At 60.8% G+C, this 17,753-nt stretch overlaps 1 protein-coding gene across 5 annotated transcripts in view; it reads left to right on the top strand.

Moving 5' to 3' along the window:
• Positions 1-17,753, top strand: part of ZC3H3 (zinc finger CCCH-type containing 3) — a 99,616-nt gene that overhangs the window by 34,263 nt on the left and 47,600 nt on the right. For all 5 annotated transcript variants that reach the window (XM_058565045.1, XM_058565049.1, XM_058565047.1 and 2 more), the window contains exon 4: positions 8,843-8,996. In XM_058565045.1, the coding sequence (XP_058421028.1) occupies positions 8,843-8,996 (154 nt within the window). The remainder of the gene's footprint in view (positions 1-8,842; positions 8,997-17,753) is intronic.

Raw genomic sequence — 17,753 nt, 5'->3', positions numbered from 1 at the left:
GCCACAGATCCTGGGCAGGGTGAGCCCAGACCAGGCAGAGAGCCATGTGGTGGGCTCAGGCTGATTGTCTGTTTCTTCTAGAGGGTTGGCTGCCCACTGGGCCAAAGAGGCAGAAATCCTGAGGGGCTGTGTCTTCTGAGTTGAGCACAAGCTCCTTCCTCTCCTTCCTCTTCTTCCTCTTCCGAATGGAGCCCAGTTCGCCCAGTGGGCATCCACATCAACCTTGGTCCCATACAGTGATGTCCCCAGTGAAGCGGGCCCCTGCCCTGGTGGGCCTTGCCCATACCCCTACGCACTGGCTGGGGAGCAGGCTGAGTGCCCTGGTCTGTGAGGAGAGCCCAGTGGACTTCCTGGGGTTGAGCGTTCGCCCCTCTGAGTAGCTCACCTGCCCACCTGGGGCCCTTTGCTGAAGCTTCCCCACATGGTGGGGTTAGGGGACAGGGAGGGAGAGGGATAGTCCAACCCAGTGGAGAGAGATGGCCAGGTTGTCCCTCAGCCTCCTGGTGGGACCCTACTGCCTACTCTAAGGGGGACAGGTAGCGTGGCCTCATGGCCCTACCTCACCAGTGTGGGCAGAACTTGGGCTGTTGGTGCCCTTCCCCCAGGTACCAAGGCTGGATCCCATTCCAGCTGCTAATTCCCCAGCAGTATGGGGACAGGGGAACGTCTGGGGTCCCCAGCCATGCATGTAGACGCGTCTAGCCTGGCTCAACGCAGAACTGAAGGACCTGGAGGTCGTGGTGGTGTGGTGCCAACATGCAAGTCCCAGCTGGTCCTCTGGACCCAGAAAGTGGAGAGTAACAGGTTGGCCAAGTTCTGCATGCCAGCGCTGTCCACAGTGAAGCTGGCATCACCACACTAGGGGTAGAGAAGGTAGATTTTAAGGTCAGAGGTCACAAGAGACCAAGAGGAAAGTCTCACAGCTGGGAGAGGTTCCGGCCACCAGGGCAAGATGACGGACAGAAGGCGGTGCCCTGATAACGGCCTGGTAGGCAGGCCACGTGAGCGGTAAATGACCACACATGGTGTATGTGCATGCATCTGTGCCAGCGTGTGTGCATGCCTCTGTGAGTGTGTGTGTGCACATGTGTCTTGGGCAGAGCAGGCCCGGCCATATGGCGCAGCTGTAATCAGAGACTGTGAGGTGCAGAGTTGTTGGGGCAGGGCCGGGGGGCCAACAGAGAGTGTGCCTGGGGTGGGCGGTGGACTCCAGGCCAATTTTGCCTTGGCGGCTGCTGTAGAGACGAGAGAAACAGGCCTGAGCCCGGGGGAAGGAGCGGAGTGGAGACACAGGGAGAGTGCTCCTGGGGACCCACATCTGCAGCACCTGAGTACCGGAACCCACACCCCACTTGGCCTTCCTGCCAGCTGCTTCCTGCGAATGGCATGCGTCCATGCAGCCTCTCCTGGTGGCCCCTGGGGACTGCCCGCCCCTCCTCAGACTGCCTGGGCCCTTTTCACGGTGAATTCAGCTCTTACTTCACCGTTTCCAGGACTGTAGGGGTCAATGAGGGCACAGCTCAGATCTGGCCGACTTTTGGAACTGCTCTAATGGACGGGCAGTGTACAGAGAGGGCAGGCTCCCCTCACTGTGTGGGCTGAGGCTGAGCAGGGGTAGGGCCCATTCCACAGCCCCTCACCTGGGCCGGGCTGCGCTGTGGCTGGAGGTGCTGCTGGGCCACTGGGCCTTCTAGGAGGTTTTCCAGACCCTGGCCCTGGGCTGCGAGATGTAGGGCCTCTGTGCTGCTGCCAGCAGAGCTTCCCCCGCCCCCGGAGCAGCGCTTTGCCTGCGACACCTTCGTTGGGAGACAGAATGTCTTGCTGACGTGGCTTTAGCTCCGGCTCCAGTAGTGGGCACTGCGGTTTCGCCAGGCCTGGGGCTGTGCAGACAGCTCAGATGTGCGTCAGGGTTTCAGATGTGAGAGCAACAGTAGCTGCTGTGGGCCTCTCTGTCCCGTTTATCTTTCTGTGGCCATTTGTCCAGGAGTGTGGCTCAGCTGTTGTTGGGAGCGGCTGCCTGGTGGAGCCGCGCTGCCGGGACTGCGTGTTCGGCTCTGGCACACGGCTTCGTGTCCAGCGTGCAGCCCATCTGCAGCCAGGGGGAGAGCAGCCCCTGCGGGCACCTGCTGCCAACGAGAAGACCAGGAGCCTCTGGGCTGACCCACACCTCGCCTGCCCTCACCACCCAGCACCAACAGCTCAGCCGCAGGGCTGGCTTTGTCGTCAGATGGGGTGGGAAGGTGAGGCCCTGGAGGGGCCTGCCCAGGTTGAGTCCCTCCCACTGGCTCTTTGGGGACCCTTCCCCAGCTCAGGCTCTGTGGGCTTCTCACTCACCACCCGCTGTCTGGACCTGCCTGTCCTGCTCGCCGCAGCCTGTCCCCGTCCTCCTCCTGTCGTGGTACAGAGTCTGGGAGCAAGGTGAGGCCTTCCCCGCGGGTGTGAGCCTGCTGCCAGCCTCGAGGCAGTGTGGACAGGCCCAGACCCTGTGCTGGCCAGCCCCTCCCTGGGCTCCCAGCAGCCCCCCAGCCTGCCTCCCCACTTCTGCCAGGAGAAGCCGGGGCACCGGCTGCCTAGAGCTCTCCCCTGCTTCTCCCTGTCCTAGGGCCTGTGGCCATGCTGTACCTTCTGCCTGGACCCCACCCGGGCCCCTCCTGCTCCTCCAAGCTGGCAGTGTCTCTGCTGGGGGCACTTCCTGTGGGCCCCGCCCTCAGGGTGCACTGCACTGCTGAATACTGTCCATTGTAATCACAACTCTAACCTGACGGTTAATCTGAGAGGTCTGCTCTCGAGGGAGAATGGGAGTGCTGAGGGAGGATGGGAGTGCTGTCAGGGCTTGCCTCCTGAGGCTGCGGGGTGGTCAGCGACAGTGCCCGAGGAAGAGGCCTTGCAGTGGAGGGCGGGAGGTAAGGGCGCTGTGGGCTGGCCCTTGGGAACTATGGGCATGCCCCCACCCCATCAGCTCTCAGGTTCCCGGGGACTCACAGGGGCCTCCTGTCCTCTCTCCAGGCCCTCTTTGTCCTGATTGCCCAGGGGGCATGAGCAGCCCCACCGGGAGGCGCCATGCTGCATCTGTGCCAGGCACGGAGCCAGGCCGGTGCCCGCGACTTGGCTCCCTCCCGCCTCTGTCCCCTCTTACCTGCTTTCTGCCAGAACGGCCACTCCCATGGCTGAGATCACCAGGGCCGCATCCTGGGCAGGTCCAGAATTGGTGCCTCATCAAAAACTGGAATAAGACTGAAAAAAAGACCTTTCAGACTGTGGAAATTGGGCAGAGCGAGTTTGGGTGTGTGAAGGTTGGCTCAGCTGGCAGTGCCCACGGGCCCTGGTCAGGTGGGGGCCCTGGTGCCTGCCTGGTGTTGGGGGCCATCCCGGCCTGAGGAGAGGCAGGTGCTGGGGGGGCACTGACAGCTGAGGCTAGATGACGGGCCAGCAGGTACCCGAGCCTACCGGGAAGGAAGAATGGTTATGGGGCAGAAGAGCAGAAATCAATGGGGCTTCTGAAAATGCTGAGCCACGCTGCGACCATTTAGAGCTGTCTTTAGCTGGTGAAGGGTGTGGGCAGTTTGGAGATATTGAAGAAGTGTCAAGGTAGCTGTTGATAAAAAGCAGATTAGGCAATATTCAGAGAAAGTTGAATCATACCGAACTGGGGACGGGAAAGCCTGGACCGGCAGAAGGCCCTTGGCCCCTCAGCCGTCCCTGCCGGCCTCGTTCCCTGCCCTCAGCCTAAGGGGTCCCTCACCCACGCCACATTGCAGTGGCCCTGAGAGGTTGGGCGCCCTTGCTGACCCCTCCTGCTCCCCGACCCGCGGGGCCTGCGGGCCTGGCTTGGTGCCCTCCTTCAGCAGCGTGGGTTGGTTTCTGGGGTGCCCAACAGGCAGATTGCAGTCTCCGTCTGTGGGCTCTGCCCAATCCTGCTCCGCTGGCGCAGCCGCCTTGTGTGGCTGATTTCAGTGAATTTCGTGTTCAGGCACTGTCACTGGCCTTGGCTCGGCTGTCCCTCCCCCTGCTGGAGAGAGGGCCGAGGCAGCCTCGCCCTTGGGCTGTGCCTTTACCAGCAGCACCCAGCTGTCTCCTCGTGCCTGCCTGGTCCTCAGAGGCTGCGGAAGAGGCTTCCGGAACAGGATGGGGAGCTCGGCTGTGGACAGTTCTGCCGTCTTCTTGTGGCCTCCTCAGCTGTTGCTCAGTCTGCGTGTTTCTGGAGGCCTCGGTGCCCATCTGTGGCCTGTTGCCGGGTGAGGCCCAGAGGCTGGTGGATGGGAAGCTGTAGGGCCTGGGGCATGGTCAAGGCTTGTCCCAGGTGGCGGGCCTTCTGGTCCCTGCTCCTTGGTGATGGGGGAGGTCCGCTTCACTGCCCGCCCCACCCTGGGTCTCTCCTGACAGAGCCTGTCGTGCCTCCATCGCCATGCTGGGAGCTGGACTGACAGCTGGATGGCCACTGGGGACACTCACTTGGCCCTTGGGCTTGTCAGGCTCGTTTTGGGAGCAACCTTCTCTCTCCTGGTTGGTGGCTTCAGGGAGTTCTTTGCACAGAGTAGTAGTTCTGGTTTCATCTTCCCCTTATTCATTAAACAATTGTGAAATTAGCAACTCATCTTCTTCCTAGTTATTTCCCTTTGAAGTTCCATAAAAATCTGAACCCCCTCTCAACTCCCGCTCCACAATAGAACAGAGCGAGAGCCGTGACCTCCGTCTGATTGGCTCTGCCGTCTGTGGTGGCTGAGGAGGCGGAGGCCAGGGGGAGCCAGGGACGGGAGTTGCTGCAGACAGAGCCAGGACGGGGGCACAGCCCTCCACTTCTCTGTCATCCGCCAGGTGCTCTGGGGACCCAGCCATCCTACATTGCACAGGCCCCAAGAGGGGCTGGAGTGCTCCCTGCTTCTGCAGCTGGGGCACAGAGGACATGACGTGATGGGGTAGGAGGCAGACTGCATGGGCTCTGCTACCCTAAGGCCAGTCCCAGCCTCTCGGGGTCTCAGGGGCCTCCCTCGCCGACAGTGCACCTGTGCATGCAGCACCCGAGCTGGGCACACAGGAAGGCTCCCAGTGCACTCCAGGGTCCCCCACCCCACCCACAGCCGAGGAGTGTGGAGCAAGGAGAGGCGGCCCTAGCCCCCGGGCCAGCACTGTGTGTGGGAGCAAGGGCCCTGCTGATGGATGGGTTCATATCCCATTCAAATATGACGCCAGCAGTTTTTTTGTAGTTTGTCTTCCATTGCGGTAGTAAAGTTTTTAATTAGGAAAGCTAATGAGATCGATTAGTCATTAGAAGTGACCTCTGCACAGTGGGGCGGAGAGGGCTGTGTGTGTGGGCCTGATAACGCGGCGCCTGGGCATCGTTGGCAGTAAAGGCACAAAGGGTTTAATTTGAGTGAAATGTGCCACGGGGAACACATCGTGCGGAGAAAAAATTACAACCCTGGGAGTCTGTAATGAAGGGAATTAAACCAACATCCTATCTAAATAACATGATTATCTACACGAACCCTCAGCCAGCCGGGAGGAATGGGTGAGAACACTGCCTGGTGGGCTGCTGCTGGGGCAGCCCTCCCAGCACTGCAGGGCGGGGCGCGGCCTGGGCGCCTGTGGCTTGGGGAGCGGGCGGCGGTGCCTCCAGGTCTGCCCATCCTGCCACTCTGCCTTTGTACCTGAAGTGAGGCCTGGGGAGGGGCCCTCCTCCCTCCTCCAACTCTGGTCCCTGTGTGTCACGCATGGTCTTAGGAGGGCACGCTCCTGCGGCTCTTGGGGGCCACACTCCCGTCTGTCCGCCCGGCTGAGCTTTCTGTGCCTCGGCACAGGCGCCCTGGATGCTGCTCTGTGGGGCCACTGTCAGGAGCGCTTTCATCGCCCTGTCTGAGCTGCCAATGGGGACTGAAGGTGGTCTGTGGGGGGTGGGGTGTGGGCTGGTGTGCCCTCCTTCTGTCTCTCAGGACTTCAGGGGTGGAGTCTAAGAGGTGATGACGTGCGGGAAGTGACTAGAGACCAGACTTTTAATAGGGGGTCCGCTGTACTAAAAGGGAGTCTGCTTTATGACTGTGCATTTTCTCAGCAGTTCTGATTGGGCAATAATAAGTAAAATGCAGTTAATGAAAAAACAGACTTCACAATAGGCCCACATCCCACAGAAATGTGTTATAAATACCGATGCCTGTTAACAAGCAGGAATGAGGGCCAGGCCCAGAGGCGCTTGCTTAGCCTGGGCACTGTGTTTCTAGAATGCAGAGCCCAGTCTTGTGGCTGGGGGCTTCCTGGAGGAGGTGGTGTCTGCCAGACTAGGGAGTGGGGCAGGAGAAGGCGATGTGCATCTGAGTGATAGGAGTGGGGCTAGGCCGGGCCCGGGGGCTCCCTGTGCTCAGCATGAAGGTGACGAGGTTGGTGAAGAGGGGATTCAGCCCCACCATGGCCCAGCCGACCTTCCCACCCTGCACAGTGGTGCCCGGAGCAGGGACCCAGGCTGCAGAGGCCCATGAGCAGGGAACAGATGGGTGAGAATGGGGCTGTGGGTGGGCGGGCCCTGGTGAAGGGGGATGGGCAGGTGGGCTGTCCAGTTACAGGGGCCCCCGGGAGCAGGGAACCTGGGACGGGCTCTGAGGCCATGAGGTCAGCTTCTGGCTTGGCGATAACTGAAAGGAATTCTCGTGTTTTGGAGCTCTTAGTTGGAACAAGCTATTATTGATTTTTGTTGGTTTCTCTTTGCTTGTAAGACCTTGAAAATTCCATTCAACAAACATTTATTTATTGACGCCTACTGTATGCTAGGCTCTGCTCTACATCCCAAGGGTGGAGTGCCCAAAACTAAAGAGGCACTCCCGTTGGTCACTCAGCAGGAGCACGCATCCTGGCTGATGCGACAGCACCCCGTGGTTTCCCTGACTGCTTGGAGGTGCTGCCCTTGGAGGGAGGGAGGGAGAGGGACAGAGACAGAGACAGACAGAGAGAGAGGGAGAGGGTGGGAGGAGACCTGTCCTGTTGCCTGGACGTGCTGTAGCCCCCCTTGGTGGGCAGGTGCTGTGGGTCCCTGCCTTTCACAGGTGTCCCCTGCTCCCAGCACTCCCTGGGCTGCACAGCCCCACGTCCACCCTGATGCCAGGCAGGTGCACGGAGCCTGCATGTCCCCCTTGGTCTGGCAGCAGGTACAGACCCTCTGGGGTGGGGGCTCTCGGGAGTGCTCTGAGGCCATGCTGTGTCCTGGCCTTCGTGCGGGTGGATGGGAGCCCTGGTAGAGGCTTTGGCACCCCAAGGACGGGTGGTAAGACCCCTGAGGGAGGGGCTCTTCCAACATCTGGACAACGAAGCGCAGTGCTGGCTGTGTGGGTGCAGTGGCTCCTGTGGGGCAGGCTTGTCCTGCCTGCTCCTGAACAGGCATCCCCCAGGGTACAGTGGGTTCTGGTGGGCTGGACGAGCCTGAGAGGAGATATCTGGGCCGAGCTGCTGATTTGGGGAGGACCTACCCATGGGCTGGAGGTCTGTTGGGTTCAGGGTTCTGCAAGATGATTTTTAGTTAACTGTTAGTTACTGTTGCTGTGCGTGGACCAGTAACAGCTCCTTGTGGGCTGGTAATGGCGAGGTTCCCAGTCTGGGTCAGGAGTTTGTGGGTGCTGGGAGGATGCCTCCTTGGGGCCTAGGGGAGCAGGCACAGGTCAGAGCACTGGTCTGTGCCGTCAGCAGAGTGAGGTGACTGGCCACAGCCAGGGCACCGAGCAGCTTGAGTGTGGGGTCCTGTGGGTCTAGTGCCACTGTGCACCTGCCCTGTTCCCTCTCCTGGGCCGTACTGAACGCCGGGCAGCCTTCAGCAGAGGGTCAGCCTGTTCTTGCCCAGAGGCCCTGGGCCGGTCCTCTTGCTGAAGCTCCGGTGGTGCGAGCACGTGTGCCTTTTCCTGACACCCTGGTCTGGCACACACGACCTCTCGTCTCTGCCCATCCTCCCCCACATGCTGCCCAGCTGTGGGCGTCGTGGTCAGTTCCTGGTTTAGGTGTCTCTCTGGGTGGGAACCCCGAGAAGCCCCCTGCTGCTGGGGTCACTGCGGCAGGTCGCCTTCCAAGCAGAGCCCTCAGGCACCATGCAGGCAGGTTGGGTGGGACCACGAGGAGGATCCTGTGGGGAGCCTGGGTCCCTGGCAGCCAGGGCCGTGAGGGGAGCGTTCCCGAGGGGCTGCCAGCCGCTGGGTCCGTGCGCCTGCGTTCTAGCGCTGCAGTGGCTTTAATTATCTGGGCAGTTAGAGCTGTATATTATGAAAAGTCGGGCAATTAGATGCCTTCCTCGAAGCTATGGAGAAATTGCTGGCCATCAAGTGGAAGGGAACTCGGGCAAAACAGATCCTGCTAATTGCATAAGACACTCAGCAAGAATGGGAGTGTGGTGTGTATCACCCTGCACAATGCTATGAAAACAGAGATGATTAAGTAGGCAAATCTACATGGGCACGCAGTGGGGGGTGCCCACAGAGTGGGTGTGGAGCGCTCACCCCTAGCTTCCTGACCCACCCACAGGCCCCTCCTCACTGCCCACCTGGAGTTCTGGGGAGTTGGGGCCAGCCCTAAGTCTGGGGGCATTGGTACTATTCGTTGGGGAGGCACCGGCCTGTGATGTTCCCCATCAGCCTGCCCTGGGAAGCTCAGCTCCTGCTCACCCGCCCGTGTCACTCAGCATCCCCGGTGCCCTTCATCTCGAGACTCCGGGCCTGTGCCCACTTCTCCTGGAGGCCATACTGGCTGACTCCTGGAGCCCCAGGCTAGCGGACTCTCTGGGGATGTGTGTGTGCTGGTGGGGGCGCTGGAGTGAAGGCTAGAGGGAATCCCCACCGACCTCCACTGACTGCGTACATCTGGGTTTCCTCTGCAGCATCCAGTCTGCACACCCTGCGGACCCCTCCTGCCAGCAAAGTGATCAAGACCCGCTACCGCATCGTCAAGAAGACCTCGGTGTCTCCTCTCAACACGCCCCCGACCCCCTTGTCCCTGCCCTCCTGGCGGGCGCGGCGGCTCTCCTTGTCCAGGTAGGAGGCCCTTGTCGAGGCTCCCATGGGCCTGGGGCCTGACTGGCCACGTGCAAGTGCTTGGTCTACAGTTTGTTGGCTGGAGAATGGGCTAATTTTTCTGTTCAGCAATTTCTGTATCACATATATGGCCAGCCCCTGTGTGCCGCATGCAAACACAGACACACGCCCTCCCCTGTTATTAGCAAGCCGTTAGCTGGTGTGGGACGGCTGTAGGAGCAGCCGCTGCTCAGACAGTTGGGGCCACACCCTGAGCCGTGCCTGGGCATCCCTCAGGGGGAAACATCTGATGAGAGAAGCTGGGCCCTGAGCTGCCCCTTCTGGAAGCTTGTGGGCCCATCTTGCCATCAATATATGGATTGTTAAGGGTGGTAGGTGAGGCTGCAGCCCTCCCCACACCGCTTGCACACAGGTCCGGCCGGCACCCCAAGCTCGGGGGCCTTGTTCATTTTAGGCTGCTTCTGGCTGAGAGCATGCAGGATGGGGGAGCTCCACCTTCTTTTCTGGGTGCCCTGGGCCCAGAAGCAGGAAGATGTGCAGCAGTTGGGGTGGCAGTGTTAGGAGGATGGAAGTTGGGGGCCCCTCTCTTGTGAGGCTGCTCAGCCTGAGGCCTCAGGAGGCCCAGTGTGGGGACCCTTCCTTCGATGAGGCAGGGGAATGGGTGACAGCCCTGGTGGGTGGGTGGCGGCAATCGGGCGGTGGCAGACCCCTTCCCTCTGTCCTGCAGCCCTGCCTCTGGGAGCCTGCCTGCTAGGGAAGCAGTGTGGGAGCCTCCTGGTCCAGTCTGGGCTTCCAGGTGGGCACTCCGGGGCACATGACCTCCAGATGGAGGCTGCGGGGCAGGGGCCATTGTGCCCTGAGGGACTGGACCACAGGGCAGAGCCCCTATAGCCCCAGGCAGGGGTTGTCCTGCCAGCCCCCCCTCAGGCCCCACCACCCTCTAGACAGTGGCTACCTGGCTCTGGGGCCATGGGAGTGTGCCAGGCGGTCAGCCTGCCCAGGCAGTCAGCGGCACCTGCTGCCCTCCTCCCTTACCGCTAGGCAGCGCTAAACTTGGCCCTACTGCTGACTTTTCTGGAGGCAATAGCTGGAAGTATATTTTAAATTAATTTTACTGCACTTTTTGTAATATTTTTGTTTTAAATAGATTTATAAGCATCTTGGGGGCTATTTCTACAAATTTATGAAGATAATTTTCACTCTCTCGATAAGGTTAAATTTACACCTGCTATTTCCATATTAATTCACAGTGCTAAGTGGGTCTAATTTTCTTCCGTTCTCCTATCTGGTGAGCATGGCCTTTCCTAATGCAATTTCCCCCTCACTAAATCACTGTGATCGCAAGTCATGATCGAGCTAAATTAACTTAAATTAATTTACTTAATAAGAGCCCCAGATCATCATGAATGAGGTTCAGATTTATTGATTCTTGCTCCCGCCTCCCCCTCCTGCAGTCGACATTCAGGCCCCACGTTGGCAGCCCTGGCCAGGCCCCGCTTCTCCCATGGGGCTTGGCTGGGGGCTGGGGATGACTTTTGTCAGGGCAACACAGGCCTATCCCTCCCAGCCTCTGAGCGCCAAGGAGGCACCAGGTTTGGGTCCAGTGGTGGTGAGTGGGTCCACACTGGTGTTAAGTGTGCTGGGCCCTGATGGGGTCACTGAGCAGAAACCGGTGCCAGGCCCGGTGGGGCAGGGCTCCTGGAGGAGGGAGGCCCTGGATCTGCCACGAGCCGCCTTGCACCTTCAGCCAGAGTGTCGAGCCCATTAGGCAGAGAGCAGCCCAGGCAGCCAAGGGACAGAGAATGTCCCCTCACCTCAGCTTGGGAGAGGAGGAGCGGGTGGGGGCTGAGAGAGCGTCTGTGTGGCGTGTGGGCAGGTGCGCCAGGTCCAATATCAGGTCAGGTGGACGGGGTGGGTGCCGTGGGCAGTGCTGGGAGTGGACAGGCCCAGACCCAGCTGCCAGCCCGGCACAGCCACCGCTCTTCCAAAGCTTCCCGTCCCGGCGAAGGTGGTGCCCAGCTGCCATGCAGGGAGGGCCGTGGCTGTCTGGGAACCCTGGCACAGGGGCCCAACTGTGGGCTCGGTGGGCGGTAGCAGGGAGGGTGCTGTCCCCAGATGGCTCTGCGCAGCCCCTGCCCCAGGGCCATGCCAGGCACCAGATGGCTTGAGTCCTGCATCCCTGGCTTGTGCTTGATGGTGAGGGCTCTGAGGGCAGGTTCCTGGGCGCTCCAGGCTTCAGCACCCTCCCTGTGCATGGAGGCATGGCTAAGCCCACCCTCAGGATGCCCATGCATTAGCTGAGGGCTTGTCTGGGGGCTGTGCTCAGTGGGGCCTCCCTCTGCCCTGACTGCCTCACCACAAGCGTCTGGGACACACCCTAAACACAGAGCCGTAGACTTTTGGGGGGCCTGGCCCCTGGACTTGGGCTTGTGGGGTGGGGTGAGGTAGGGTGGGTGCCGAGGGCTGAGCGGCTCAGGAGGCCCTGGGAAATGGGGCTGTAAGGGGGCTGGGCTTCCTTGGCCCAAGGTCACCTGTGCCCTGGTGGCACTGCCTTCTCAGCTGAGGGGCCATCAGCCAGCTGCCCCGCCCGCTGTCGGCTGCGTACTCGTGGGCTCAGCTTGTTGAGGCAGCAGAAAGGGCCTGTTTCTGGGGCTGGCAGCCAGTCTGGTGCCCACTCACCTGCTGCCTTCAGCTTCATCAGAGCCAGGGGCTGTCTGCGTGTAGTTGTCAGGCCCCAAGGAAGCTCTGGGGCCAACTGACTTGGGCCACAGCGTTGACCTCTGCCCTGCACAGCTTCAGGTTCCTCAGCTCTCCCTGGGCACAAGGAGGGGTTGGGCTGGCAGCTGGACCCAGGCCGGGGTGGGCTAAGGGCTGCTGTGGTAATGAGAAAGCAGGGCTGTCCTGCCAGGCAGCTGGCCTGAGCCCAGGGACTGAGGGCTCTTCTTGGGCCTCCTGATCTGGATCCTCCTCAGAGGGAGGACACCCCTGGAGGGGCCAGCAGGCAGGCTGCAGCAGTCCTAGAATTCTCAGTGGGCAGAGTTGGGGGCTGGTGGACACAGGCAGGAGGTGAGGCAGGCATGGAGTGGCCCTGGACCCCACCCTCCTGCAGACACTCTGAGTGATGTTGTGGTCCCTACAGAGAGGAAGCTGTGTGTGTTGCAGGGTGCTGCCATCCTGGGGGAGCCCCGGCAGGCAGGCGGTACACACCGAGTGACCCTGGCAAGTGGGAAGGTCTTAGGGCTCTGGGCAGGACCTCAGAGGCCCACAGGACTGCTGCCTGGAGAACAGCCTGGAGCGGCCAGGCGTCCCAAGCAGGGGCAGGGTCGGAACTTGGGGTCAGCGCAGTCCTGCACCTAGTGACTGGTGGCCTTAGCTCTCCATGGGCCAAGGGATGACGCACCCCCTCATGGCTGTAGGAGGTCGCTGCACTCAATCCTGCACCATGAAGGGTCTAAGGTTAGAAGCACTTCAGAGACAGCAGGTCCACTGCCACCCCTGTCCTGAGAGGGATGGGACGGGGCCCTGCCCAGGGTGCGGACGGGGAACCCTTTCCCCACTGACTGTAGCCGTCACTCCATGTCAGGGCCCCTTACCTTTCCTGCTCTCACTACAGAGCTGGCGCCTCTCGGGAAAGGCATGTCGCCTTCGAATGCTCTACAATGCCCACCCCTTGCGCTGCTCCCTACTCGGCCCTGGGTTGGGTGGAAAGCAGCAAGCACTCCTGTCCCCTCCCTGCTCTGCTAGAGGGCAGGAGGCCCCCATCACCAGGCCGGTCCCTGGCATCTGGGGAGAGGGCAGAGACTGCAGGGTTCTTGGCCTGTTTCTCCCTCTGGAAGCCCACGTGCAGCACTGTGCCTAAGACGTGTGGTGGTGGGACCCCCTGGTAGCTGCCGTCCGGGGGCTAGGGTGCGCTTCTGCCTCGTGAGGTGGCTTTAATGTCTCTCTCTCCTGATTTAGACAGATACCTCCTCTCAGCCTCATGTTAGTTTTGGCCCAACATGTGGAAGCTGAGGGGCCACGTGACAGCCCCCGTTCACAGTGGGGGATCCAGGCATCCCCTTCCCCCACCAGCTCTCTCTGGCCTGGAGATGAAGGGAGGTGCCTGTGGTGAGGCCCCGACTCCAGAAATATCTGAGAGCAGGGTCAACTGGAAGTAGGTCAGTTAGCCCATTGGGTTCTGTCAGCTCCTCAGTGCTCATCTGAGTTGGGGCAGACAGAAGGTGGGAAACTACTGGGCAGCAGCTCCTGGACCCTGTGGGCACTGCGAGCCGGGGTGTCTGGGGATGGTCCTGCCCGTTGAGAGCCACAGGCAGGTGAAGTGGCTGCTGCCCTGGACAGGTGAGTGTGTGTGGAGGCCGGGGCAGGAGAGACACAGGGTGGGGGGATAGTGGGCCCCTCTCGGGAAGGACTCTCACCTTCGAGGGGGTGGCATCTGCAGCAGCATGTCTGTATTGCACCCTGGCTAGCAGACGCCTGGCTGCAGGGCCGCCTGGGCACAGGGGCAGCGGCTGATGGCCCTGGAGGCTGTGGGTGGATCAAGTCCAGGACCCACGGGAGGCCCGGCTAGGCCCTGAGGACTCCACACCACTGCTGTCCAGAACCAGCCCTGGGGCTCAGGGGTCCATGCAGGCCCAGGGTACCCCGAGTGGGCAGCAGAGGGTTCTGTGGAGCACTCCCCAGGGCCGAGCCTCCTGAGCAAGGATTTATTGTTTTTGTTCTGAGATTTGTGAGTTTGCCTGTGCCCTTGCCAGCTTCTAGTAAGTTCATTAATCTGAACTGAAGCTGAAATGTGACTTATATCCCTAAACAGCCTGTCACTTTTTTCTCTTTCCAAATTCATTTGACGTGAAAGTGCGAAATAAACAGAAGCTGCTGTGCTTAAGCAGATGAGTTTGGAGGCTGTTCCATCCTGACTACAAATGGTGCTGTCATAGGGGCTGCCTCTCCCTGGGCTGCCTTATTTTCTTTTATTTTTGTGTCTGTGCAGTAAATCTTAAGTAATCTCTGGGCAGTTTGAGGTTTGGGGTGCGATTTTGAAGGCTCTGAAACGCTTCTCTAAAGTGACGTCTCATTCAAGAGGAATTTAGCCCGAGGCTGGGCGGCATCCCCTCGGGGGTGGCCACGGTCCTCACGTGCTCCCCTCACCCCCCACACTTGGGGTGCCACGAGTCTCCCTAATGAGCAAGTGCACCAGCACAGCCCCTCAGGCGGCCAGCTGTGCCTGGCACTGCCTCCTCTCTGCCTCCTAGTTCGTGGAGTGTCAGGCAGCTGGGGCCGCCGTAACAGAATGCTGCAGATCAGGTGGCTTCAACAACAGATGTTTGTTTGTCCCAGTTCTGGAGGCTGAAAGTCTGAGATCGCGGTGCCGGCATGGTTGGTGGGTTCCTCTTCCAAGCTGCAGACGGCCACTTTCTCACTGTGTCTTCACATGGTGGAGAGCGCACAAGCTCTGGAGTCTCTTATAAGGGCACTAGTCTCGTCATGGGGCCCCACCCTCACGACCTCATCTAATCCTAATCACCTCCAAAAGGCCCCACCTCCAAATACAATCCCCCTGGGGTTAGAGCTTCAGCATATGAATTGGGGGGGGACACAAAATTCATTCCATAGCAGGGAGTGCCCTGCTCATCCTCAGACCTGCCCTGACCAGGCCAGTGGAGCTGGGGTTCCCGCAGCCTCCTGACCTGCTCTGAAGGGTGTGGCAGTTCGAGGAACTCAGGGTGAATCCTTCTGTGAAAGCAGTGCTCTCTTCCACGTCGCTGCCATTGTGGCCAGATCCTGAACCCTTCTCTCTCTCTTTTTTTTTTTTTTAAAGATTTTATTTATTTATTTATTTATTTTCCCCCCAAAGCCCCAGTAGATAGTTGCATGTCATAGCTGCACATCCTTCCAGTTGCTGCACATGGGACACGGCCCCAGCACGGCCGGAGAAGCGGCACGTCGGCGCGCACCCGGGATCCGAACCCGGGCCGCCAGCAGCGGAGCGCGCATACCCAACCGCCAAGTCACGGGGCGGCCCCCCTTCTCTGTCTCTGCTGACAGCCCCGGCCTGGCAGTGTGCACAGAGGCCCCTCCCAGCTCAGCCCAGGCCGGGACCTGTTACGGGGCTAGGAGGGTACCTGGTGCTGGGTGGCAGGGCTCTCCCTGCACGAACCTGGGTACGGCCGTCCAGTGCCAGGCACACGCTCCGCCCACAGTGCTGTCCTAGCAGAGAGGGGTCAGGAAGCAAGCAGACAAGCAAAGCAGGTACTCTTATGGAGGCGTGAGTGCTGGGAAGTGCTGAGACTCCATAGGGCGGATGGATCTGAGGGGGAGCCCAGAGAAGACCCCTTGGGGGTGGGGCCGGCGGGGTCATCTCAGGCCACGTTGCAAGGGCCTCTCTCGTGGGCCTGGGGAAGGAATGTCTGCTCTGAGGGCAGGGGCCACCCAGAGGGTGCTGGTGAAGGTGGGACCTGGGCCCTGCTGCTGGACCAACGAGGGTGTGGGGGGAGTGTCAGGATGGGGGCTCCAGCCCTTCTTCCTGGCGGCCCCCTTCCCAGGCGAGGGGCAGGCGCTACGTCCCTCCTTTGCTGTGACCACTGCGTGTGGCCCCAGGACACATGCAGTAGCCAACCTTGACCTAGCTGGCATGTTCCTGGGGGTGCCTGCCTGCCTCCCACCTTCCCTCTGACTTGGAGCCTGGGAAGCCGTCTGCTGCGCCTGCCTCTGTCCACCCTTGTGCCCCTGGCTGCCCTGTGCTGGCTCTGCCTTTGAGTAGCTCGTACCAACAGCCTGAGAAGGACGCAAGGCCAAACACAGCTCACACCGCCTGTGCAAGTGCTGAAGCGAGTGTGACCGACGGAGGAGCGGTTCTGTTACAAAGACGTGTCCATTTCCAGTGAGGAAGATGTGCTGGCCGCTTTCACATGGACGCTGGCTGGGGTGCGGGGCCAGGATGCCCACTTGAGGCCCAGCCTGTTCCGTCTGCAGTGGACAGTCAGGGCTGTCCTGGTTTTGTGTCAGAGCCTGGGGCGGCCTGGCCTGGACGCATCTGGGCTTCTGCCCACCTGGGTGTGCCTGGGGAAGGGAGAGGGCTTCTTCCCTGGGAGGAGAGTGGCCGGGGAGCAGGAGTCCTCTGACGTGTTCCATGGGGCCCCGCTGTGCCTGTTCTCAGCTGTGCATGGGGCTTTCGTCACCGGACTCGATGGCGCTGGGTGTGTGCCTGCATGTGCTTGCCCGGGCTATGTGTGTGTCTGACCCCAGGAATGGGCCTGCCCTGCAGAGGGGCCGCTGCTCACTCTTCTGCCCGATGACAACTGGAGACACCAGAGAGGCTGGGTAGGAACATCACTATCCACGTTTGGGGTTCCTAGTACTGCTCAGGGTGGCCAGACCCAGGTAGCATAGGGAGCAGCTGCCAGGCTCCAGGGAGGGTGCTGGGCACAGGCCCGGAGGCCGGGCCTGCCAGGGTGATCTGGGCCACGCCAGCCCTCCCTGGCTTCCATTTCCTCACCTCAGGGTCAGCAGTCCCCTCATAGGGCAGTGGGGAAGGTGAGGTAAGCTGCCCACCTGGTGTGGACCAGGCAGTAGAGGCTATTGACACCTACATCAGAAGCTCTGGCTACGCAGTGACACTCGGTGCAAGGGGCTTCTGACCGCCCCGAGGGGCGCTCCGGGCACTGTGCACTCTGGAGATGGGCCTTCCACCTGGGCTAGAACTCGGGCTTGTTTGGGTTGTGGTCTTAACTGGGCGGGACCTGAGCGTTTTCTCTCCCTGGTCCCTGGGTGTTGCAGCTCAGGTCAGTCCCTGGCAGAGCAGGCAGACGGCCCCCAGGTGGGTGGCTGCAGCGACTCCTGCCTACTGCCAGGCCTGGGGAAGAGGAGCCAGTGCACAGTTGCCCTGGGTGGCATGGGAGGGGCAGCACCTGCCCTATCACATGTCCGTTCTCTCCCCAAGTGTCTGTGGATGGCCTGCCCTGTGTCAGGTCCCTGCCTGCCAGGAAGCTGCAGCCCAGTGTGGGACAGACCCCGAGCGGGCAACTGTGGAACTGTTCCCGGGCCAGCATGCCCAGAGGTCAAAGCTATGTGTCTGCGGCACGTGGGAGGTAGCCAGGCACAGAGGAGTCTCCCTGCAGAGGAAGCAGCACATACAGCACAGAGGAGACCCCGAGAAGCCCGGGCAAAAGGCAGAGCAGGTTCAAGTACAGAGATTTGGCCAGGCCTCAGGCTACAGGGGCTAGCCTGGGATAACGAGCACGAGACCCGTGAGCCTGCTGAGTGGCCTGGATGCGGCAGTGCAGACACGTAGTGAGTGACTCAGGCCCAGCTCCTGCTCTGGGGGTACCCGGCTGCCCAGGGCCCTGCTGACCCAACACTGCATCTGTCTCTGTCCGGCCCTGCAGATGGTCACAGCTGGGCTGCAGCCTCCTCGAGGCAGACCTGCTCTGTGGCTTATGGCCGAGTGGACCATAGGCTGTCCCCCTTCCCACTTTATGTTGGCACATTGCAGGGGGCGCTGCCCTGTTGCTGCTGACCACTGCTCACAGCCCCCGGAGGAGCTGCCCAGACAGTGAACTAGGGGGCTGCTATGGTGGAGGGATGCATGGAGGAGAATCAGGGCAGGGGGCAGGGGAGGAGGGCAGCCAGTCGCCATGGGGCTCTTGGGCTCACTCCCTGTCCCTCTCCTAATTAGTTTCTTGCATTTGATTTTTGGGGGTAACTTTATTTTGATACGCTTTTGTGCTTACAGAAAAGTTGCAAAAATAGTACACAGAACTG

This window comes from Diceros bicornis, chromosome 21, assembly GCF_020826845.1.
Source record: "Diceros bicornis minor isolate mBicDic1 chromosome 21, mDicBic1.mat.cur, whole genome shotgun sequence".
Classification (NCBI taxonomy): Eukaryota; Metazoa; Chordata; class Mammalia; order Perissodactyla; family Rhinocerotidae; genus Diceros; species Diceros bicornis.
The sequence above is the reverse complement of the archived record's forward strand: the minus strand, read 5'-3'. Positions and strand labels throughout refer to the sequence as shown.